This window comes from Jaculus jaculus, chromosome 7, assembly GCF_020740685.1.
Source record: "Jaculus jaculus isolate mJacJac1 chromosome 7, mJacJac1.mat.Y.cur, whole genome shotgun sequence".
Lineage (NCBI taxonomy): Eukaryota > Metazoa > Chordata > Mammalia > Rodentia > Dipodidae > Jaculus > Jaculus jaculus.
In genome coordinates, this window is record NC_059108.1 from 109,994,159 (window position 1) to 110,019,645 (window position 25,487).

The 25,487-nt window shown below is 43.9% G+C and overlaps 1 protein-coding gene across 1 annotated transcript in view; it reads right to left on the reverse strand.

Annotated features, from left to right (window-relative positions):
* Positions 1-974: 974 nt before the first annotated feature.
* Atg14 (autophagy related 14) overlaps positions 975-25,487 on the reverse strand; it is a 48,992-nt gene continuing 24,479 nt past the window's right edge. The window contains exons 5-10 of the mRNA XM_004649210.2: positions 24,049-24,286; positions 22,394-22,623; positions 17,984-18,101; positions 14,577-14,667; positions 14,416-14,501; positions 975-3,701 (exon numbers count right to left, since the gene is read on the reverse strand). Coding sequence (XP_004649267.1) covers positions 3,392-3,701; positions 14,416-14,501; positions 14,577-14,667; positions 17,984-18,101; positions 22,394-22,623; positions 24,049-24,286 — 1,073 coding nt within the window. The 3' untranslated portion in view covers positions 975-3,391. The remainder of the gene's footprint in view (positions 3,702-14,415; positions 14,502-14,576; positions 14,668-17,983; positions 18,102-22,393; positions 22,624-24,048; positions 24,287-25,487) is intronic.

Sequence of the window (25,487 nt, forward strand, 5' to 3'; positions counted from 1 at the left end):
TACACAAGGTGGCACATGCGTTTAAAGTTCAATTGTAGTGGCTGGAGCCCTGGTGCACCCATTCTCTCTATTTGCCTCTCTCCCTAATAAATAAATAAATTAAATAAGCATAAAAACCCACAATTATTATTACTGGGGAGAGATGGCAAAGAGGTTAAGAAGCAACTTGCTCCAAAGCCAAAACACCCAGATTCGTTTCCCCAGAACCCACGTAAGTCAAATACACAAGGTGGTGCATGTATCTGGTGCTCGTCTGCAGCAGCTGGAGGCACTAGTTTGCCCATTTTTCCTCTTTCAAATAAATAAAAACAAAGTATTAAAAAAGTTATTATTTTTGCCAGGTACATGCCTTTAATCCCAGCACTTGGGAGTCAGAGATAGGAGGATTGGTGAGAGTTCCAGGTCACCCTGAAACCACATAGTGAATTCCAGGTCAGCTTGAGCTAGAGTGAGACTCTACCTTGAAAAACCAAAAAACCAATGTGTGTGTGTGTGTGTGTGTGTGTGTGTGTGTGTGTGTGTGTGTGTTTAGTTTTTCTAGCCCAGGCTGATCTGAAATTCACTATGTAGTTTTAGGCTGGCCTTGAAATCATGGTAATCCTCCTACCTCTGACTCCCAAATTCTGTCATTAAAGGCATATGCCACCACACCTGGCTAAAAATTATTTTACGATTTATATAAAGCATTCCAAGATTAGCTCTTATTCTTCCTAAACTCAAAGTAGCAGTAGAAATGAATAGTTTTTTTTAATATTTTATTTTATTTATAGAGAAATAAAGAGGCAGATAGAGAGTATGGGCGCACCAGGGCCTCCAGCCACTGTAAACAAACTGCAGACACATTGGGCACCTTTTGCATCTGGCTTACATGGGTACTAGGGAGTTGAACCTGGGTCCTTAGGCTCCGCAGGCAAGAGCCTTAACCGCTAAGCCATTTCTCCAGCCCCAGAAATGAATAGTTTGAAAAAGACATATTATTAGCAAAGTACTGTTAAAAGATTTATTGCAGTAATACAATAAAAGTTTAGAAAACATTTGTATGACTCAAACCTGTTTCCAAGTCTCAGAGCAAAGGGAACTTCCTGCTCTAAGACACAGCGAGGAGATTCTGACACTCAGTTCTTTTAACAGCAGGACAGCAAGTGTTCTTTCCCAAAGTACACCTGGATCCTAACCAAATTCTGTCCACCATACCTGGTGACATAGTTTCCCCCATAAGCTACTCATGTGCAAAACTTTTCTTCATTATATTCTAGTACATAAGAATGTCTTTTGTAAGACCACTTAAAGCAGCCTACTTGGTGTCTGTGGGGTTTTATTATTACCTTGTTTCAATAAATCATTTTAAAATGGAAACTATGACCAAGTTCTATGGCTTTTTGTTTAAAGGAAAATCATCAGCTTCATTTTTTTCAGAAAGCTGTTTACACATGGCTCTGGCACCTACATGAAAGGGTTAATGAGCAGCAAAAAGAGTAGAAAAAACAGTGGCTGAAATGTAGATTTACAAATATTTACAGGTGGATCCAGTGCAAAATAATGAAACCCAAATATTTCAGCAGTGTAAGCCAGCATGTTGGTGTTCAAGCCGTCAGTGTCAGACCACTTACCCTGACGTAAAGTGAAGTCGACATAAAGTGCGGTACTAACAACAACAAAATATACCCTATCAATCCCTAAATTCCCCACATCCTTGTTTTGTTGTTCTAGACATGAGTTTGTAGCCTCTAGATTCTCTCCTGTAGCTTCTTCTCACTCCATGGTTTCTAGTCGGCTGCTATCTGTGCATCCCACAAGTGGGCAGGAAAATGCAAGCCCAAAAATCATGACGCTAAGCTCTCACAAAGGAGACCCTGGCTTAATGAGCCCGCAAGGGTTTGGAAAGCCTGTCTCTTCCCTAAGCAGAACATTCACAAAACCAGAGAACTTAGGACACCTGGGTAGGAATAAAGTACCTTCTTCAACCCTACCTCAAAGCCCTACTAACCACCACGTACACAACAGCAAAGGCTAGATAGCACCTCGGTTCTGAAGACCAACTGTCAACTATAGTAATTACAAAGAGAAAAGAAGTCAGGGCGTGGCAAACCTCTTGAGTCACTGATCAGAGGTACTATATCATGCTAGTCACACTAAGAAGATATGGTAATAATGCCTGCTAGGAATCTTTTTCATAGGATTTCTTTTTGTAGTTGTTACACAGGATTCTTTGCAGTTATTAAAAACAAAAGGAACTACTTACAAATTTGTACATAATGCCTCTCATAGTTTTCTGTAAGATTGTCATTAAGACATGTTAGCTAAAAGCGATCATTTGGTGAGGGAAAGCTCATGACAGCTGAACCTTCCCTGGGACAAGAATATAGTACCAGCCAGGGGGGTGTTCTGCACTTGGCACAGGCAGTGGCTTCAGAGCCACACGGTTCCCTTAGGGAGCAAGCAGGAGGGTGTCCTACACATGCATGCCATTTCCTAGGCTCCTCAGGAAGAAACTGGGCACTGAGAGGAGGATCAGAGGCCACTCAGTCAAGTGGCTTTAACTTGTGTCCAGGCAAGCATTTTGCTCACAAGGGAATGACTTTAATGACTGATTTTCACTCGCATATATTTCATTCCAAAATGCATACAGTGTGGATGGTAGAAATTCTGAATGAACTTATTCCCTCTCAGCAGACAAGAAAATACTTTAGACATCTCTAAGACATTATTGCAGCTGGGATTTCTTCCATTCACGGATGTGGGCCCTTTAGAAATAAAGACCTTAGCTTCTTTGGTGTGTGGGAAAGAAAACCAGGAATGTGATGAGCTATGACAGAGCAGCACAATGAGATAAGCTTTAAGCTACTACTGATCCCTCAAAAGACCACCCTTCACAAACAAGACCAAAATCCTGGCTCAAAAACCAAAGCTGACAAAATTGTCAAGAAATCAAATATTTCAAATTACTGCTGGCTCTTTGTACAAAAGAAAAGAGCAGAAAAACTCAATTTTAGTCTTTCAGGTCCTCATCACCAAGAGCCACTTCCTTGGGATGTGACCAACCTCTAGAACTTGGTGTCAGGAACAGGCTGAGTATCACAGGACCAGTGTGTTGTGGGGCCTGGCAGGCTTGGGACCCAAAGATATCCAAGGAGAATGTCTCGAACACACTGGCCGGTAGAAGCACGGGTCTCTCTGCTGACACTGGTCTGTGCAGAAGGACGTTTGTGCCCTCTCTTCTATTACCCCAAGCATGTCAGTCACCACGACAGGCCACCTGACAAGCAAGGTGCTTGTCTCCCTGTGGGAAACAGCAAACTGTGGTTTGGCCTCTTTGAGCTCCAGGCACGATCGTAACTCCACCACAGGGTCACCGAGTGCAGTGGGAGGTGGGAGAGCACTTTGTCCACGCTCACGAGCGGTGTCCAGTATAAGCTTTGAACCAGGAGGTCACAGAGGCTGCAGCGGAGGAGATCATCCCACCCGCACTGCTGCTGGAGATGGGTGGGGACGCCTGGGTGCTCTGGCTCTGGGAGACTTCCACAGGCTGGGACGGGATGTCACAGAACCGGGGACTCGGCAGGTTCTCCCAGTCTGTACCCAGGTCAGTTTCCTCGTCACTTACGTGCTCGTCTCCACTCTCATCTGAGTCTCCAGCAACTCCGGGGTCCACAAATTCCATGGACTCCTCGAGGTCTGCTCGCACCTCAAAGGGTCCCGACCTGTATGCAGACAGTGCGGGCTGCTGTGAGACACCTGCCATTCCCGCCAAGACCCCATGCGGCTGCCCTCCCCTCCCCACGCCACGGGGGTCACGGAGGGGGGAGAGCCACTCATCGCACCACTTCTGAATTTGCACTGTGCTCACTTGAAGAGCTGGAATTGAGTTATTTGAGAAAGACGGGGGGGGAGGGAGAGGGAGAGAAAGAGAGAGGGAGAGAGAGAGAGTGTGTGTGGGCATGCCAGGGCCTGTAGCCACTCCAAATGAACTCTAGACACATGTGCCACCTTGTGTATCTGGCTTAGGTAGGTCCTGGGGAATTGAACCTGGGTCCTTTGGCTTTGCAGGCAAGTGTCTTAACTGCTAAGCCATCACTCCAGCCTGTTTTTTTTAAACCAATTAACAGCCATCAAGGTCAGTAATAAAAATTAACAATTACCATACTACACTTCCCATACACTATAACTGTTTTTTTTTTTTTTTCCAAGGTAGGGCCTTGGTCTAACCCAGGCTGACCTGGAATGCACAATGTAGTCTTAGGGTGATCCTCTTAGTTCTGCCTCCCAAGTGCTGGGATTAAAATCATATGCCACCACACCCGGTTATTAATTTATTACTTATTTAATTTTTCTGAGGCAGGGTTTTACTGTAGCCTCAGCTGACCTAGGATTGACTGCATAGTCTTAGGCTAGCCTTGAACTCACAACGATCCTCTTATGTCTCCCTACCAAGTGCTGGGAGTAAAGGTGTACTCTACCACACCCAACTAACTAATGTATTTATGAAGACCATGGATGGGAAGGACGCTCATCCACTGACTTACTGTGCTAGCAGACCAAGTATGACTCCTAATGTGAAACAAGCTCAGTATTCATGGTGTGAACAACAGCACTCCAACAACACAATTCGGACAAAAAAAGACCACTTTGAGTTGGTTCTGGTCCTAGTGTACTACTATGATCCCAGCACTCAGGAGGCTGTGGCAAGAGGACCAAGAAGTCAATGCTAGCTTCCTGTGCTCTAAGCTATACAGCAAGTGAGGCTACCTTGGACTTTGTAAGGAGAATCCTGTCTTTACAAAATAGCCATGTGGCATATATGGTGGCAGACCATGTAGTGCGGCATGTAAGTAATCATATTTAAGAAGCTATGGAGATGCCTTAGCAGTTAAAGATGCTTGCAAAGCCTGCTGGCCAGGATTCAATTCCCAACAACATAGAGTGAGATGGGCATTCACTTGCAGAGGCAAGAGATCCTACATGCATTCATGCACACATGCCACACACACAAAAAACAGTGTTTAAGGGAAACTATACAGATGTTCCCCACCTGTCACAGGGCAGCCTTAAATCATGAACTCTTAACACTGAAATAGTGCACATTTCTGCACTGTATTTCAGAAGAACATTTTTATTTCCCAAAGGCCTCTAATTGCATCCTCCTGGCCAAGTCCAAGAGCCCTTTCTTGTGCCTTATCCTGTGCTGTGTTGTCTCCTGCAGACCACTGTGTCTTCCCTCCCATGAAAAGCCTGTCATGAAGCTGGAGAGATGACTCAGAGGTTAAGGCACTTGCCTGCAAAGCCAAAGGACTCAGGTTTGATTCTCCAGGACCCATGTAAGTCAGATGCACAAGGTGGCTCATGCGTCTGATGTTCATTTGCAGTGGCTAGAGGCTCTAGCACACCATTCTATCTGCCTCTCTCTTTTAAATAAGTCAGCAAGTAAATAAACAAGGAAACAAAACACAGCCAATTTCCCCAGCCCAATAAAATACTTTTTAAAAGCCTGTCAGCTCCTGCTTAGAGTCCGTCAGCCACCCACATCGTGCTCCTGCAGGGACTGCCCCAGTGTCTGCTGAAGTGCAGCACCAAGTCCTGCAGCTGCCCCTAGCTCCCTGCTGGTGCCCCAAGATAAGCACAGGAGAAAGCCTCAGTTCACTCAAGGATTTCACAGATAACTACTCTGGGGAACATAGCAGGGCTGGACAAAAATACAAAAATGAGAAACATCCTGCCATATGTTATGTGTATGATCCAAAACTCCTCCTTGTGTGGCCTCCGAAGCACCTCCCAGGGCAGACCTGGGGCGCAGCAGTGGCCGTCAGTACCTATGCCCCTGACAGCAGCGCTCGATGCTAAAAGTACGCAAGTAGAGATGCCACCACAGGCTGCTCTTCTTGGTCTCCCAAGAAGCAATTTCTTCTTTCAAGAGCCCATCAAAGCAGGGCCTCCCACCCTTTCCAGACATTCACCTGCCCAGTAGCCACTATTTGGTAAGAGTGGAGGAAGTAAGACTAGTGTGTGTGTGGAGGGAGGGGAGGGCCTCTCTCCTTGAAACTTCTCAAATAACTAGTGAGCATGGCGACCCACAGCTCGGCTCTATGGGTTCCTTCTGTTTCCTTCAGGCTCTCTTTAATCTTCCGTCTCCCAGCCCTTCTGCTCTTCTGTGGGAAAAAGGTATGAACTGCAAAGCCATCTTTCCAGATGTTTCTCCTAGTTCCACTGAGCATGCTTGGTCCACTCATCTCCTGAGCCATTCTCACTCCTGATCCATTTTGCACACATTTTGAGTCAGCTTAAGCAGCCCAGAGCGCAAGGTAGCTGGACTCCTTCCCTCTGCCTTCAGACTCCATGGCTGAGCTTCCAGGGGGTGGGAGCCTGGTAGCAGCAATAAGCCCTCTTTCCACTGCTAAGCTTTTAGCCAAGGTCACCTCCTACCTGTACAATTTGGAATTCTGCCTTTCACATAGGCATTTGCCTACCAATTTATATACCTTAGCCCTCCCATGGCACACAAGGCCTGTTGAGCCTGCTCTTAGCTTTTCTTTTTTCTTTTTTATAAATATATATATATATATTTATTTAAGATTTTTATTTATTTACTAAAGACAGAGAGAGAGGGAGGGAGAGAGAGACTGGGCATGCCAGAAACTCTAGCCACTGCAAACGAACTCCAGACGCATGCACCACCATGTGCATCTGGTTTATGTGGGACCTGGAGAACTGAACCTGGTTCCTTAGGCTTTGCTGGCATGCGTCGTAACTGCTAAGCCATCTCTCCAGTCCTGCTCTTAGCCTTTCCAAGAGGACTGACTCAGTAATCTGCTAAGACTCCTGACTCCCAAGGCTCCAGCTCAGGGTCTATTAGCTTTCACTGATGCTCCCTCCCTTTCTTCCTGCCTGCCAGTGCTGGAGCCTCAGCCCATCTTCTGGTCTTCTAGATCCTACCTTGTCTACTCAAAGGTCCTATTAGCATGAGACACGACTGTCTCCAAGTGGCCTCAGGGGTGACTGGTGTCCAGTAGAGTTCCCTGTGGAAACCTCACTGGACTCCAGTTCTTTTCTTGAAATCCCACAGGGCAGAATCTACTTGGTACAGAAGCAAACATTCAATTACCTACTAAAGATGGAAAATGAACAAATGGAAGTTTACTAAAGCAGCCAGTTGGAACAATTTTAGTTCCAATGGGTAACCTGCATTTCTAAGGTGCCTTGGATGTAGGACAGCCCCCAGAGATGCCCTCCACCCACCCAATGGCCCTCCTTCATCACATCTAGGGGAGAGACACAGTTCTTGTCTGGCAACACAGTATTCAGACAGCAGCAGAACTCACTGAAGAATTTCTTGGCCGGGACTGGTGGTGCACGCCTTTAATCCTACCACTTGGGAGGCAGAGGAAGGAAGATCATCGTGAGTTCCAGGCCACCCTGAGACTTCATAGTGAATTCCAGGACAGCCTGGGCTAGAGAGAGGCCCTACTTTGAAAAACAAAACATTAAAAAAAAGACAAAAAAAGATTTTATTTTCCCCGTAATGTCTAGGGAAATAAAGACCATTAAATTTTTTCTCTAATTTCCAGTTTAGTTGAAAAAAAAAGTAGCAACTTTTACTCAAGACCCTGAAGCCAGAGTACTCATTTTCTTATGTGCTGCAGGGAGTTAGTCAATAAAGGCAACAAAATGACCATATGGCTTTGCACAGTTAACTCCTTGTCACATCTTATTTGAAAATAATTATGTTAATGTAGGCACCAGTTTAGTTAAAGAGTTAAAGACTGGATTAGATGAAAACCATCAAGTGTCTGCCTGGGCATGACATGGAGAAGAAATGGAAATCATCCTGACTGGGGATCCAGCTAAAATCCTTAACAGGATAGAGGGACACTGTGAAGTCAGTGTACAGAGGTGTACACAGGAATACACAGGTTGAATTTGTCAGCAAACATCAGAAAAACCCCAAACGAAAATCTTAATAAGGGGGAGAGGGATCTGTGTCTTATATCAAAAATGTACAAAGATTAAAACAAGCCGGGAGTGGTGGTGCACGCCTTTAATCCCAGCACTCAGGAGGCAGATGTAGGAGGACTGCAGTGAGTTCGAGGCCACCCTGAGACTACATAGTGAATTCCAAGTCAGCCTGAGCTAGAGTGAAACCCTACCTCGAAAAACCAAAACCATAACAAAACAAAAACAACAAAAAAAAAAAGATTTAAAAGGCTGTGAAAATGTTCCAGGTTTAAAGAAGGATGGAGATAACTAACATTAACTGACTATAGGGAATCCTGGACTGGAGAGGGAAAAATGTTGTACCAGACATGATAAGGATAGTAGATAAAAACATCACTGTTGAAGTTGCTGAGGTTGATGGCTGCACTGTGGTTCAGAAAATACTAGGCTGGGGAGATGGCTCTGAACCCAGTGCTTGCCATTCAGATATAAAGACCTAAGTATGGATTCTCAGAACTCATGAAAAAGCTGGGCATAGCAGTATGTGCCTGTAATCCCAGCACCATGGAGGCAACAGACAGGAGAGTCTGTGGGGCTTACTGGTAGCCGGTCTCACTGAATCAGTGAGCACTGGGTAAGTGAACGACTCCATCTCAAGCAAATATGTGAACAATGTAAGATGACACCCAATGTCAACTTCTAGCCTCCATGTGCACACAATCACATGCACACATACCACATATGCACAAAAACATAGTATTTGTTTTAGTTTTTTGAGGTAGGGTTTCACTCTAGCCCAGGCTGACCTGGAATTCACTATGTAGTCTCAGGGTGTCCTGGAACTCACGGCAATCCTCCTACCTCTGCCTCCCAAGTGCTGGGATTAAAGTATTGTGCCACCATGCCCGGCTGAAAAATAATCATTTTAAAGAAATAAATATCAAAATATTTAAGGATCAAGAGCTATGATGTAGGTAGGTAGATGATTGATAAGCTGACTATAAATTATATATGGAAAATATTAGCAATAGGTAAATCTAGGTAAAGGGTATATGCAACCCTGAGCTATGTTATTCTTGATTTTTCTGTATGAACTTATTTAAATCAGGGAGAAAAGCATCCTGTCTGCAGAACGGGCTCCTCAGCCCTGATGACCTGGATGGCTGCATCCACAATCTTCTCTAAACCTAGATTCTGAGGAGGCAGCTGTGAGAAAGGGACTTCTGAAGCTTTCCACTTCCTGGCCTGTGAAATCAGATATTACCCAGCAGCCAGCTGTGTACACAGGTCTGAAGGACAGGTTCTTTTTTTGTTGTTGTTGTTGTTAAATTTTAAAATTTTTATTAACATTTTCCATGATTATAAAAAAAAAAAAAAGATCCCATGGTAATTCCCTCCCTCCCCCCTGACACTTTCCCCTTTGAAATTCCATTCTCCATCATATTACCTCCCCATCTCAATCATTGTACTTACATATATACAATATCAACCTATTAAGTACCCTCCTCCTTTCTGAAGGACAGGTTCTAAAGTAAGCTTTGCACTGTAAAGCAAGGCCACAGGAACCTTGTGACTCTCCAAGAAAATTTGACTCCAGGATAAGAGCAAGCCTGGGCCCCTATCAACTCTCCTGGGTACCAATCCTTTCCATTCTCCTGAAAATGAGCTTTGAAAGATAGAAACCTAGCTGGGTGTGGTGGCACATGCCTTTAATCCCAGTACATGTGAGGTAGAGATAGGAAGATCGCCGTGAGTTGCAGGCCACCCTGAGACTACATAGTGAATTCCAGGTCAGCCTGGGCTAAAGTGAGACCCTATCTTGAAAAACTGAGAAAAAGAAACCTGTTTTCAATTGCTTTTCAAAAATTTGTTTAAAGAGAGGGAGGGGGTGAGAATGAATATTGGCATGCCAGGGCCTTAGCCACTGCAACTGAACTCCAGATATTTGTGCTACCTAGTGAGCATGTGTGACCTTGCGCTTGCCTCACCTTTGTACAAATGGCTTTCATGAGACCCAGAGAGATGAACATGGGTCCTTAGGCTTCGCAGTCAAGTGCCTTAACTGTTAAGCCATCTTTCCTGCTCCTCAATCGCTTCTCCTACTTTGACTTCCACAGTGCTGGGATTACAGACAGCAGGACCACACCCAGCTGCATTTCTGTATTCTTGGTGGAGGTTGAAAATTGTTTGACTTGAATACCTTTTGCAGGATCAATTTGAAATCTTTGTCTATTTTTCTAAATTATACTGTCTGCTTTTACCTTATTGATAATGCAAGATTCTAATAGTTTAGATTTTAAACTGTTCTTGATTACAGATGCTATAAAACCTATTTATTGTCTCTTAACTTTGTTAAAAGATATGGCATTTCTTACTAGACTTTAGTTTTTACACAGTAAATGGACTTCTGTGACTAGGAAGAAAGCTCAGTAGCAGAGGCCAATAAGCTAAAAAGGAGACATAAAGGGAAGAGAAAGAGGGGGTGACTTAATAGGATGGTATTGGATATATGTAAGTAGAAGAACAGATTAATGGGGGTGAAAAGGCCTAAGTGAGGTCAGGGAAAGAGACTGAGTAAGGAAAGGTGGAGGGAGGGCTAATCAAAATCTCAGAGTTTGATATAAGTAAGTCATATGGAAACCTACTTTTTTGAACAATGGGACATACAGGAGCCATAGATTATTACTAGAAAATTTTCAGTACCAGGGATGGGATACCTTACAGTGAGTTGTTGGCCAGGGAAGTCCCCAATGCCCCCCAAACATTTACAGGCCATTGCTGAGGTCTTTTATATATATTTAAAAACTTGTTCTTTTATATCATCTGGAACTTATGTTTGTAAGTAGAGTATTCTATGAAGCCAGCTTTTTCCTTACTTGCATGCCAAATAACCCAATGCTACTGAGTTTGATCATCTGATTCAACTTACCACCTTATGACACAGTCTGATAGTTCCATAGGCACAGGATTTGCTTCATGGGGCTTTAGTTTCTTCCCACTGCTCTACCCATTTGTATGCTAACAGCACTTTGGTGATTTGGGTGGGGGGGGGTGGAGAAGGATACATTTGAGGTAGATCATACTATGCAACCCAGGCTAGCCTTAAACTTTCAATCCTCTTGCCTCAGCCTCCCAAGTGTTACAATTAGACATATCTTGTTTTAATTAACTGACAAAGTGCTTGGAAAGGGGACAACCCCATCCTTCATTATTCTTTTAAAATGTCCTTGCAACTACTTACACAATACCATCATAATAGGAGGAAAAGATCATAAAATCAAAATAAAAGAGAGACTTATTAAGAGGGGGAGGGGATATGATAGAGTAGAGTTTCAAAGGGGAAAGTGGGGCGGAGTGAATTACCATGGGATACTGATATTGTTTACAGTTATGGAAGTTGTCAATAAAAAAAATTTTTTTAAAAGGCTGGGGAAGCCAGGTGTGGTGGTGCACGCCTTTAATCCCAGCACTCGGGAGGCAGAGGTAGGAGGATCACTGTGATTTCGAGGCCACCCTGAGACTACATAGTGAATTCCAGGTCAGCCTGAACTAGAGTGAGACCCTACCTTGAAAACTGAAGAAAAAAAAGGGTGGGTGGGGGGCTGGAGAGATGGCTTAGCAGTTAAATGCTTGCCTGTGAATCCTAAGGATCCCAGTTTAGGCTTGATTATCCAGAATCCATGTAAGCCAAGAGGTGTAAGGGGCCGCATGCATCTGGAATTCATTTACAGTAGCTGGAGGCCCTAGCGTGGCCATTTTCTCTCTCTCTCTCTGTCACTCTCAAATAAATAAATAAAATAAAATAATTTTTTAAAAAGTCCTTGCAGACTATGTTTCTAGCTGAACTTTAGAATCACTTCATCAAAAGCTAGGAAATATCTGCTGCAATTCTCATCAACCTTCTTTTTGGGGGAGAAGTGAAATTCCTGCAATTCTGTGCCTTACCAGCCTAAGGATTTCATTGCCTCAGGCCTCTTTCATTCAGTCCTCTCTGTGTACAGGGCCAAGCAGGCCTTTAAGGAATGCATGTTGGGTAAAAGCCTCATTATTTCTCTCACTGCACAGATGCTCCCCAGCTTAAACATAAACCTGCCAGTTGAAAATACTGTGAGAGGGCTGGAAAGATGTTTTAGCAGTTAAGGCACTTGCTTGTGAAGCCTAAGGACCTAGGTTCAACTCTCCAGGTCCCATGTAAGCCAGATGCACAGGTGGTACATTAGTCTGGAGTTCATTTGCAGTGGCTAGAGGCCCTGGTGTGCCCGTTCTCTCTTTCCCTCTCTATCTCAAATAAATAAATTGCCGGGCGTGTTGGCACATGCCTTTAATCCCAGCACTCGGGAGGCAGAGGCAAGAGAACTGCTGTGATTTCAAGGCCATCCTGAGATTACACAGTGAGTTCCAGGCCAACCTGGGCTAGGGTGAGACCCTACCTTAAAAAAAAAAAATCCAACAACAAACTGTGAGGAGGACTAAACCCAGGGCTTTGTGCAAGCTGGGCAAGTGCTTCACCACGTAGCTACACAGTGCCCTTTTTTTTTTAAATTTTTTTATTTATTTATTTGAGAGCGACAGACACAGAGAGAAAGACAGATAGAGGGAGAGAGAGAGAATGGGCGCACCAGGGCTTCCAGCCTCTGCAAACGAACTCCAGACACGTGCGCCCCCTTGTGCATCTGGCTAACATGGGACCTGGGGAACCGAGCCTCGAACCGGGGTCCTTAGGCTTCACAGGCAAGCGCTTAACCGCTAAGCCATCTCTCCAGCCCCACAGTGCCCTTTTTGATCAGGATCTTGCTAAGGTACATGGGCTGGCCCTCATCTGTGATCCTCCTGCCTGGCTTCCCAAGAGGCTGGATTGGGAATGTGCTACCACAGCCTTTTCAAAAACACCCCTAACATACCTAATTTAACAAACATCAGTTCAGTCTACTCTAACTTAAATGTACTCAGAACATTTATATTAGAGGCAAAAATCATCTAACAAGAAGCCTGTTTTCAAAACGATACGTTAGCCATGTCTTCTCTATGTGCAGAAATGTGTGCACACGCAGATATAAGCAAGAAAAAAGAGTAAGAACCTGGAGCAGGGGTACTTGGATGGTACCAAAGATGAGCCACATCTATCTACGTTATGCCTTTAGAGGCTGAGAAACAAATGTTACCTAGAGAGACCACAAACCAGGCTGGTTTTTGTTTTTTACTCACTTCTGTTTTTAAGCCAATAGATTTCAAACTATTGTTCCAAAATTTCTAAGAGAACTATCAAGCAAACAGTGACCAGACTGGCTCTGGGATGAAGAGAAATCTGTAAAGATTAGTTATGACACACAAGGGCTAGAAAATGCAAAGACAGGATAGGTGCCAGACAGGGTAGAGTGGAAACAGAAGAGAACTTCCAAAAGAGCCTTTGATCTGCAGAGAAAACGCAGAAGGCCCAAGCCCAGGGATGCGGAAATTCTTCTGGCATATTTTACATGGGGAAGATGCTTGATCCCAGTTTTCTCTAAGGAATGAGACTATCCATTGTTTCTTTAGTATAGATCTGCTCAATTTTTGTCCCTTCTATAGAATTTGGGGCTTGAGAAAACTGGATATTGTCTACACACAGAACAACTCTACTTGAAAGAAGTCACAAGGGGAGACAGTCATGAAGCTCCAAGGATTAACAGAGAGTTAAAGGTTACTGAAAGGGCTGGAGAGGTGCCTCAGTGGTTAAAGGTGCTTTCTTGCAAAGCCTGATGGCCCAGGTTTGATTCCCCAGCACCTATGTAAAGCCAGATGCACAAAGTGGTGCAAAGGTCTAGAGTTCATTTACAGTGGCAGGAGGCCCTGGTATTTCCACTCTCTGTTTTTCTCTCTCGTAAATAAATAAATATTTTTTTTAGGGCTGGAGAGATGGCTTAGCAGTTAAAGGACTTGGCTATAAAGTCTGACAATCTGTGTTTGATTCCCTAGTACCCACATAAAACTGGATGCACAAAGTGCTGTATGCATCTGGAGTTTGTTTGTAGCAGCTAGAAGCCCTGGCATGTCCATTCTCTCATAATCTCTCTCTCCCCTAGCAAAGATATACATTAAAATATTTTTAAAAAATTTAAAACAAGGTTGTTGAAGGAGGGAGAGACATTTTCTTCAGTGATGTAGCCACTGATAAGTAGTAACCCATGCTCCTGTAAATAACCCTTAACCTGTGTTCTTGCAAGTAACCTGTATTAATCCCACTGGGTGACCAAAAAGAAAAAATAGACATAAAAATAGAAGGGGGTCTAGGGAAGAGAAAGGTAGTGAAATGGAGACAAGCAAGGGTATGGGGGGTGAATATGAGCAAACTACATTATACAAAAAAGAAATAAATTAACAAACCACATTATACATATGTATGAAAATGTCATGATGAATCACATTACATAATATATGTGCTAATAAAAATAATTTTAAAAAGTACCCACAAAAACAACACTTAGAGAAAAGCAACATACAGCATCATACCTGCCCAGGTGTTCAGAACTCGAACTAACCAGGTACATGAGGTTCCTGAGGGTGTGCAGTGGTTGTAATTGATCTAAATTTACATGCTAGAAAAAGCAAAGAGCTGATTAATACTTTTAAGTACGTAGTGGGTTACAAACTAGTTCACAGTGTGCCCATACCTGAGAAAAACAAAGGTAAAGGATATTGGTGTTCAATTTCTTCACTGCTCGAGTAAATTTCTGCTTGCTGAGATTTTCTCCACAAAATTCACTGTAAAAGAACAAAATTTTAAAGATTTTTTTGAAGAAATTCTGTGTCAAAATGTTCACTTTGAAGAGCATGTCTTACACTACTAGTTCAGTAGAAAATATGCCATGTTCTTTGCCTCCTTAGTAAGTTGCCCTTATCAGAAACTGTCAGAATAAGCTAGTGTCTCCTTGGAGAGCAATTTCATTGCATCTATTGAAGTTACAAATGCATTAATTCTCCAACCAAGCAATTCCACTTCAGGCCTTTATTCTACTCAAATACTGAATGCTAGGGAAACATTAATGTACAAAAGGATTTCCTGAAACATCAGTAAGGGACAGCCAAGATCCTGGTACATGAAGGAAAGAAAAACTGGACAACTGTCAACTTTAAACACAATGACATCTAGGGTCTTCATGGGCTTGGTCGGACCTCTTCCTCGGCCTTCCTTCTTTACAGACTTCTTACCTGCCCCCCCCCCCCCGAACCTGCCTTTTATTTCCTTTTCAAGGTAGGGTTTCACTGTCCAGGCTGACCTGGTGCTCACTGTGTAGTCTCAGGGTAGCCTTGAACTCATCGAGATCCACGTACCTCTGTCTCCTAAAACCTGGGATTAGAGATGTGTGCCACCACTCCCAGTCCTTTGCCTTTTTCTAGCATGCAAATTTGGATCATTTACAATTGGTACCCTCAGGGATCACACCTCCCAGGACTTGGCACTACTCTCACTGCCTGCTGCCTCTCTGCCTGGGCTTCCCACCCACAGATTGTCCTTTCCTCCTTTGAGCTCACATTCTGTCCACTGAAAACACGAGACCTGGCATAGGGGTGGTAGAGCCCTTGCCTCACATATGCAAAGCCCTGGACTCAAGCCTCAGCACCGAAACAAAATGGGGAAAAATAGAAAGAAAATGAAGCCAGGCACAGGGACACATGTCTTTAGTCCCAGCACTCGGGAGGCAGAGATAGAACTGCAGCGACGTTAAGGCCAGCCTGGGCTAGAGCGAAACTCTACCATGAAAAACAAAACAAAGCAAAACTAACAGACAAAAAAAAAAAAAAAAAAGTATGTATTTAAGGTTTACAGCTGAGGAGATGGTTCATTGGTTAAGAATTCTGTCTTTGCTTGCAAAGCCTGCTGGCTTAGGTTGGCCAAGGTTAGATTCCTCAGTACCCATGTAAAGCCAGATGCAAAAAGTGGCACATGCATTTGAAGTTTTGTTTGGTCCTGGTGCATCTATTTATTCATAATTCTCTAACTCTCCTTACAAATAAATGATCAAAAAAAAAAAAAAAAAAAGCCGGGCGTGGTGGCGCACGCCTTTAATACCAGCACTGGGAGGCAGAGGTAGGAGGATCGCCGTGAGTTCGAGGCCACCCTGAGACTGCATAGTGAATTCCAGGTCAGCCTGAGCTAGAGTGAGACCTTACCTCAAAAAACCAAAAAAAAAAAAAAAATAAAAAATAATAATAATAATAAAAATAATAAATGAAATAAAAATTTTAAAAATAAGGTTTTAAAAACTGGACATGCCTGTACTTCAAGCATTGGGGGGGAGCATCAAGAAGCCAAGGTCCTTGGTTAAGCAGCTGAGTTCAAGGCCAGCCTGAACTACATGAGACTCTAGCTCACAAACTGCAAAAAGTAAGGTCTAAGATGACAGGGATTTTGTTGTTTTCAATTCCTAGTGCCTTCAACAGTGTATGACACACAGCAAGAATTCAGCAACTATTCATTAGGAAAATAAATAAAACTTAATGAGACCCTGTCTCCAAAAAGTGGGGGTGGGAGAATCTGTGAAAGTGTACAACACTCAGATATAGCATGGAAGTATTTGTGTTTATAGGAACGAAAGGTAGGTGTGTTTGAAATGCAAGAATAACTGAAGGATGGGAGAAAGGTCTTAATATTAGCTGAGTGGGGCTAGAGATGGTTTAGTGGCTAAGGTGCTTGCCTGTGAAGCCTAAGGACCCATACTCGACTCTCCAGGTCCCACGTAAGTCAGATGCACAAGTTGATGCAAAGGGCACAAGGTGACACATGCATCTGGAGTTCAACTGCAGCAGGAGGAGGCCCTGGCATGCCACTTTTCTCTTTCTTTCATTAAAAAAAATACAAAAAAGTTAAAAAATATGAACTGAGTAGACTATATTTTTAATTTAACTTTTTTTAAAGTATTAAAAGCCTGTTTTTTAAAAAATTTTTTTATTTATTTGAGGGGGGGGGGAGAGAGGGAGGGACAGAGGGAGGGAGAAGGAGCGATACACAGAAATAGGCAAGGGGAAGGGAGGGAGGGAGAGAGAGAGGGAATATGAATATGGACATGTCAGGGACTCCAGCCACTGCAAACGAACTTCAGATACATGTGCCCCCTTCTGCATATGCCTATCGTGGGTCCTGGGGAGTCAAACCTGGGTCCTTTGGCTTTGCAGGTAAACTCCTTAAGCACTAAACCATCTCTCCCACTGTAAAAGTCTGTTTTTTAATGACCCAGTTAAAAAAAAAAAGTAACAGGAGGTTTTTATAAAAACAAAACCCCAACTGTCCCAATTCACTTAGTTCTTCTATGTAAGAATCTGCAGCAAACTCCTGGCACTTCCAGATTTTTCCTTATATTGTCTTTTTCCAAGGGATGGGTTTTCTGTGGTCTTCTCAGATTCCATGTGCAGTCATAATATAATCAATTTATTTATTTATTTATTTATTTGAGAGCGACAGACACAGAGAGAAAGACAGATAGAGGGAGAGAGAGAATGGGCGCGCCAGGGCTTCCAGCCTCTGCAAACGAACTCCAGACACGTGCGCCCCCTTGTGCATCTGGCTAACGTGGGACCTGGGGAACTGAGCCTCTAATCGGGGTCCTTAGGCTTCACAGGCAAGTGCTTAACCACTAAGCCATCTCTCCAGCCCAAAATTTATTTATTTATTTATTTAAATTATTTATTTATTTATTTGAAAGCGACAGACACAGAGAGAAAGACAGATAGAAGGAGAGAGATAATCAAATTTACATACAGTTTTTGTTGATGTTGTTTTTTGTTTTTTTTTTTTGTTTTTTCCGAGGTAGGGTCTCATTCTAGCTCAGGCTGACCTGGAATTCAGTATGTAGTCTCAGGGTGGCTTCAAACTCTGATCCTCCTACCTCTGCCTTCTGAATGCTTTGATTAAAGGTGTGTGCCACCATGCCCGGCTCCACAAATAGTTTTTAAAATAAGAGCCTTAATATTTCTGTCAGACTTTTCTTGGCTTGGTAAATACTAAAACTGTTTCTCATTGGCAAAAATAACACCACCTCAGAAATCAATGATAAAGACATTACTGCTTTCAGTGACTTGCCTGTTGCACAGCTTTTTGGGGAGATTGACATCCAGTATATGAGACAAAATGTTGACCAGCTGAGTGGCATAGCACAAGGCAGCACTGATGGTGTGGGCGGGGTTATTATGCTCCGTGTCTGTGGAATGAAGACAACAATCAGCACCAAACACTTCTAACATCAGCAGAATTAGTCATGAACTAGGACTTTGATTTTTATGATTTCATTACTGATGATTAAGTTTTCTTCTTTCCATATGGTCAGACACATACAGCCCATTGCTTTTTATAAGGTAGAGTCTCACTCCGGCCCAGGCTGACCTGGAATTCACTATGTAGTCTCAGAGTGGCCTCAAACTCATGGCAATCCTCTTACCTCTGCCTCCCTGTTCTAGGATTAAAAGCATGTGCACCACACCTGGCTTCTATTGCCATTTAAAAAAAATTTTTTTTTTGTTTTTCATTTTTATTTATTTATTTGAGATCGACAGACAGAGAAAGAGGCAGAGAATGGGCGTGCCAGGGCCTCCAGCCACTGCAAATGAACTCCAGACGCCTGTGTCCCCTTGTGCATCTGGTTAACGTGGGTCTTGGGGAATCAAGCCTTGAACCAGGGTCCTTAGGCTTCACAGGCAAGCGCTTAACCATGAAGCCATCTCCTCAGCCCTCTATTGCTGCTTTGTTGAGTGGAATGCAACATAAGCAAATAAGCCTAAATATGTCAGGCATAAATGAAATGAAAGTCTCAACTCCTTGCACTTGATAATGTATGACCAAGATAATTTGTCCAACTTTACCCTACAGATAGCTTACACCTGCACTTGGGAGGCTGAGGCAGGAGGGTCACGAAATTTGGGCCAGCCTGGGCTACAATGTGAGCCCCTCTCTGAAAAGTCAACGGCTGGGATGTAGCTTGTGGTAGGGCACTTGCTGGCCTAATATATGCATGGGTTCTGGGTTTGCTCTCTAGCATTAAACAAATATACACACTAATACCTAATTTAAATGTCACCTCCTGGGGCTGGGAGATGGCTCACTGAGAAAAGTGCTTGCTGTGCAAACGTAAGGACCTGAGTTTGGATCCCTAGTATCCTTGTTAAAAACACTGGGCTTGCTACCACACGCCTGTAATCCCAAGACTGGGGTGAGGGAGATGCACCAATAGGTGGATTCCCCCCAAGCAAGCTGGTTAGATAGTCTAGCCAAATCTTTGAGCCCTAGATCCAATGAGAAAATCTATTTAAAAAACAAACAAAAACTTGCCAGGCTTGGTGGTGCATGCCTTTAATTCTAGCACTCGGGAGGCAGAGATAGGAAGATCATCCAGTGAATTCCAGGCCAACCTGAGATACACCCTACCTTGGAAAACAACAACAAAAGCAGCCTGGAGAGATGGCTTACCAGTTAAGGTGCTTGCCTGCAAAGCAAAGGACCTAGTTCAATTTCCCAGTGCCCATGTAAAGTTGGATATACAAGGTGGCATATGGGCATCTGGTGTTTATTTGAAGTGGCTAGAGGTCCTGGTGTGCCCATTCTCTCTCTTTCTCTGCTTTTCTCTCTCTCAAATAAATAAACATTGGGGGGTGGGTGGGACTGAAGCAGGAGTGGTGGCACATGCCTTTAATCCCAGTACTCAGGAGGCAGAGATAGGAGGATCGCTGAGAGTTAGGGGACACCCTAGGACTACATAGTGAATTCCAGGTCAGCCAAGCTAGAGTGAAACCCTACCTTGAAAAACCAAAACCAAACCAAACCAAAACAAAACAAACAAAAAACTGGAAAGGGAGAGGAACTGAGAAAGTCACCCAATGTAGACTACTGTCCTCCACATCCATCTACACACACATGAACATGCAGGTACACCACACATAAAATCATCCCAATGGAAAAGTCCTTTCCTTTGCACCCTGGACCCAGTCCTTAATTAAGAGCTATCTCCTCCCACAGCACTTCCTCTGGGCACTGACTTATTGCCCACCTCCAGGAATAAAAAAAAGGCTATTGGGAGGGCGGGGAGGGAATCAAAGGGTGGAAAACAGTAATCTGGACCCAAACGGCAATGGTACCATAAAATTCTACTTCCTAAAAGACAGACCAAATGACTGAACCTTCACTAGTCCCTTACAGGAAACACCTGAACCACAAGACACTGGAGAGGGTAGGATCAAGACTGACCTAAATCTCCTACATCTTCCTTCCCTCCCTCTCCCCCTCTCCCCTCTATCTCTCTCCTCTCTAACTCTTGTATATTAGTTATCTTTTTCCTCAATTTCTTAGTGGACACTGACCTGTAACCCCCACTTCCAGCTTGGGCCTACAATCCACAATGAGCTTTTGATCAGAGAAACCTACAAGGTTTCCCAAAACAATGAAAGACTTCTGTCAGAGTAATTGATGACCCACCAAAGGCCAGTGGTAAGACCCTATTGCTGAAGACTCCATACACAGCTGACACGTAAAATGGAATGACATGGCTGGAAGCCAGGAGAGAGTCAGTCCCCAGACAGTCAGCGTGTCTAGTGCCAGAAGGCGCTACATAGGCGACTGGGGGAAGTGACCAAGATCTGTCCAAGCAACACATTGTTTAACCTAAGTAGCAACAATTAACCGGATGTGATGCCCACACAAGTGCAATAGTGGTACACAGCCATGGTGAGGAATCAATTGCTCTTGATTTGGCTAACTGATCCACTCAGTGGTACTAGACCCTTAGCTGGAGCTGGGAAACAAGTCAGAACCATACCCAAACACAAGCCCACTCTACAATATCAAGCTACCATCAATCACGGGGTATAAGAGGGCCTACACCTATCAAACTGTCTATCAAAAAAGTAAGTGTTATCTCAATTTTCTGGGTGCTAACTTACTCTCCGTTGGAGAATCTGCTTCTCTTTTCCAGATAGATGCAGATCCTAAGAAGAGATCTGCCCCAACATACCTCAGAAGGGGCCCAACTGAAACTAAGGACAACGGGCGAAATAAGCAAGGGTGATGTTTTCCTGTGAACTGGATACCAGCACAAAGGGGAAGGAGATCAATGCAGAGAAAAATCAACTCCTACTAAATCAGAGAGCCAGAGCCTTAGAGGCCCCCAACACCTCAGCACTGAAGCAGACCAAAAATGAACCCAACATGGCTCAGGGAAATCTTGCGGAAGAGGGGGCGGAAAGAATGTCAGAGTTACATGTTGGGTCATGATTTTCAGAGACATTTATCATACTAATAACTGGGGGCTAACTCCACAATGCACGACCCATTTTCAATAACAAGGAGGGTCTAATGGGAGGGGGTAGATCACAGATGAGCCTAAATAATGGTACCAAAATGCCTGTATTTACTGAAAAGAAAACTAATAAATTAAATTAAAAAAAAAAAAGGCTATTGGGCTATCTTGGTCAATTTGTTATCATCAGCACTTAGCATTGTATGACACAAAGCTCTACTCATTAAATAATTGCTGCCGGGCGTGGTGGCGCATGCCTTTAATCCCAGCACTCGGGAGGCAGAGGTAGGAGGATCGCCATGAGTTCAAGGCCACCCTGAGACTACAGAGTTAATTCCAGGTCAGCCTGGACCAGAGTGAGACCCTACCTCGAAAAACCAAAAAAAAATAAAAATAAAAAAATAAATAAATAAATAATGTGCTGGTGACTGAGTGAACAACACTCCGACCTAGAGATACTGCAGGGATATTTCTACTTCCATTTAGGACTGCTCCAACCATACAAAGCTGAAGACTCAAGTTGGAACTCAACAGTAAGAAGCCTTCTTAAAACAGGATAGGGCTTCACTCTAGCCCAGGATGACCTGGAATTCACTATGCAGTCAGTCTTAGGCTGGCCTTGAACTCACAGCGATACTCCTACCCAAGCCTCCTGAGTGCTGGGATTAAAGGTGTGAGACACTACACTTGACATCACTCTGCTTCATGACTATGGAATCCATGTGAAGTCGTTCCAAGTGCCTGCTGCCTTGCCTTCCCCACCATGAAGGAATAAATATAACTTTGAACTGTATGCTGAAATAAATTCTCTTTTGGGCTGGAGAGATGGCTTAGCAGCTAAGGCATTTGCCTGCAAAACCTAAGGATACAGGTTCAATTCCCCAGTACCCACATAAACCGGATGCACAAAGGTGACACATGCATCTGGAGTTCATTTACAGTGGCTAGAGGTTCTGGTGTGCCCATTCTCTATCTGCCTCTTTCTCTCTCTCTCTCTCTCAAAATAAGTAAATAAAATTAAGAAAAAAAACCCTCTTTAGTCAGGGTTTTTGATCACAGCGAACTGAGAAGTAACTAATACAACAGTCATATAATGCTGTGAATGTACAAAAATACCACTGAACATTGTTCATTGTTATGTAAATTTTACCTCAACTACAGATACACACACACACATATATATTTTCAAAAAATATTTTGTCTCTCACCAGGCCCCTGTGTAGTTTTCTTCTCTTCTACCCAATTATAGTAGGCAGAGTAGTCCCCATTGTTAGGAAGGCTAATCCAAGGCCCTGCAATGCTAATGCTGGTGTCGCCATTGTGATCATCACAGACCCATCTTCCAGAGAGATAGGTTGTCCTCCGGGCTTCAGCAAGCTTGCTCACGGTGCTGGAGGTCATGGCACTGTCACTCTCTGAAGACACATCTGCAGGATCTCTAAAAGCCAGAGGATATAGGGATTTCAGGAAACAGGTTTTAAGGTGGGTATGGTGCCACATGCCTTTAATTCCAGCACTTGGGTGGCAGAGGTAGGAGGATGGCCATGAGTTTGAGGCCACCCTTAGACTACACAGTGAATTCCATGTGAGCCTGGACTAGAGACCTACCTCACAAAACAAAAAACAGGGCTGGAGAGATGGCTTAGCGGTTAAGCGCTTGCCTGTGAAGCCTAAGGACCCCGGTTCAAGGCTGGATTCCCTAGTACCCACGTTAGCCAGATGCACAAGGGGGGGGCACGCGTCTGGAGTTCATTTGCAGTGGCTAGAGGCCCTGGCGCGCCCACTCTCCTCTCTCTCTCTTTCTCTGTCTGTCGCTCTCAAATAAATAAATAAACAAAAAAATTTACAAAAAACAACAACAAAGAAAAGAAGCAGGTTTTAAAGTCAGGTCATGTAATTTCCAAGCAGAGAGAGCACGAAAAAGCGGCACGTGAACACAGAACTTAACTGGAACACAATGATACAAGTAACTGTTCTCCCTCTCCGAGACAAAGATCCCTTCAGCTGTGGCAGGAGAGCCGCACAGTGGGACAGCATGATGCCTGGAGCTAGCTTCTATCGGTAAGGTTCTCAAATTATACCATGTCAAGTTTAAAATTTTATGAGCCCCCTGATATATTCTGCTCATGTGGCTTCAACTACAGATATTTACTGTACCAAAACTAAAACAAAAATAACTCACTAGAAGTAACAACCTCCCCACAACTCTATTTATGAAAAACAATTAGTAAAGAGTGCCATGGTTTCGCCTGTGCCACCACCAAGCCTGGAGGGAGCTAGTCAAGAGCAGCCCCGACACTATGACTATGAGCAGCGGGTGGGACTCCTGTCCTCAACCCCAGTGTGACTGAAGTGACTGAAGGCACAGTATCCAGCCTCGACAGCATCCAAGACAATGAAGAATGCCAGTCACCAGAAAAGGCTAAGCCACTGTCTGAGAGTGGGCGGGCATTAGGTGTTTTCTTGCATGCTGGTTCATGCTTTGTCAGTAATGTGGAATGTTTCAATCTCCATCTAACAGACAAGGAAATAAGGTGTGCAGATTCAAGGATGTGCCTCACAGCACACAATAATAAGTGGCCTGGCCAGGACTGTGACAACATGACCCAGTAGATGGTCCTTGACCAGGAGTGAGTCAACATCACCAGGAAGCTATGTGACAGTGCACATGTGGGCCCTGCCCCTCCACCTAGCCGCCTCCTCAACTCTGTACTATTTGCTGAAGCAGGTAAAACTTAAATTCCATTACCAGGAAAACCAATGACCAACAATAATGCCCAATGAATGAGGTGCTGACGCCTGACAAGAGTACTTCAACTAGAACTTGACCTGTTCCTAGAGTCCAAAGGCTTGCCTACTGTACCTCACAGCAGTCTTCACTTCATCAATTGGGAAGATGACAGAGGTGAGCTCTAGTATATGGGATCGCCGGAGACTCGCCAAACGCTCATAATGACTTCTCAAGTCAATAGTTTTCTTTTCCACCAGCTCACCAAGCTTGCGATTGTGCCTCTGAATCTTCTCCTTTTTCTCTTGGTGCCGCTGGGCTCGACTATAAAGTTTCTGGTTCTTTTCCTTGTTTTTGATGAGGCCTTCAGAATCTAAGATAAACACATCACATCAAGAACTGCCTCTAAAGAAGCCCGCCCCACAAGCACTAGGTGCTGCCCTTCCAGTTGAAGTGTAGAGCAAGGCCTCACTATAGCCAACCACTTCTCAGTTTAGTTCAAGCAGACAGAACTCTTAAAGAGGACTGCCGCTAAACTGACCCGATGTCCCTCTATAACCGTTAGTCCAGAGTTTAGCACAGGAAGTGCCGAACTTTTACCATAAGCACCCAAGAGTATCATGTTGGGTAGAAAGATAACTAATTCAAGTGTGACAAACTGACTGGTGTGATTTTTCTCAGAAATCTCCTAAGTATGTGGGTGTCTTAGGTTATAATCAGGGGCTTGGGTGATCATGAGGATAGGCAACAGAAACAGCCCAAGGCTGGAGCGCAGCAATGCCCAGTAGGTTGGAAACACACATATGATGAGTTATCTGGAGCACGTGAGCCCAGAATGTGATGTACTGCAAGCATTCAAGAGCCTGGCCTGTCGGCCAGGAGAGATGTGCTCTCAGCCTGGGAGAATGAACCTGTGGAGCGCCTGCAGGTTCGGAGCCCGAGACTTGCTGGGGCTGCTGGGCTGCAGTTAAGCTTCAGCTGAGTCAGTCACCTGCCCCCCGACTCCCGCAAAAAGAGGAGGAGGGTGTACACTCTAATCAGGCAAACTCTAATCAAGTTCAAAACCACGCAAATAATTTTTTCCAGGAAAATATCCAATTGATACATTTTAAGCTAGTTTCTGTACTTCAATAAGTTTTTTAACCTGTCAACTGCTTAATCAATCTCTAATGGTCAACTCCTTTAACTACTCTCTGATCTTTTGCAGCTAGGCCTTTCATTCATGCTATCATGATCCTAAGTCAACTCTCACCTCAACTCTGTCCATCTCCATTGTGGCTCAACTCCAAGCTCTGAGGCCCTCTTCACTCCACCTTTTTGTTGTTGTTTACTTAAGACCAGGTCTTGGTATGTAAACACAGGCTGATCTTGAATTTCCATGCAGCCCAAGCTGGCCTTGAACTCATGATAATCCTCCTTTCTCAGTCTCCTCAGTGCTAGGGTTATAGATGTGCGTTATCACACCAGGCCTTTGTCCCCAATCTTTAAATTGATAAGCCAATGCCTAGCAGTTTTTGGTATTTAGGAACATGTTAAGAAAAATAGCTGATTAAAATTTTAAGTTTGCTCCTTAC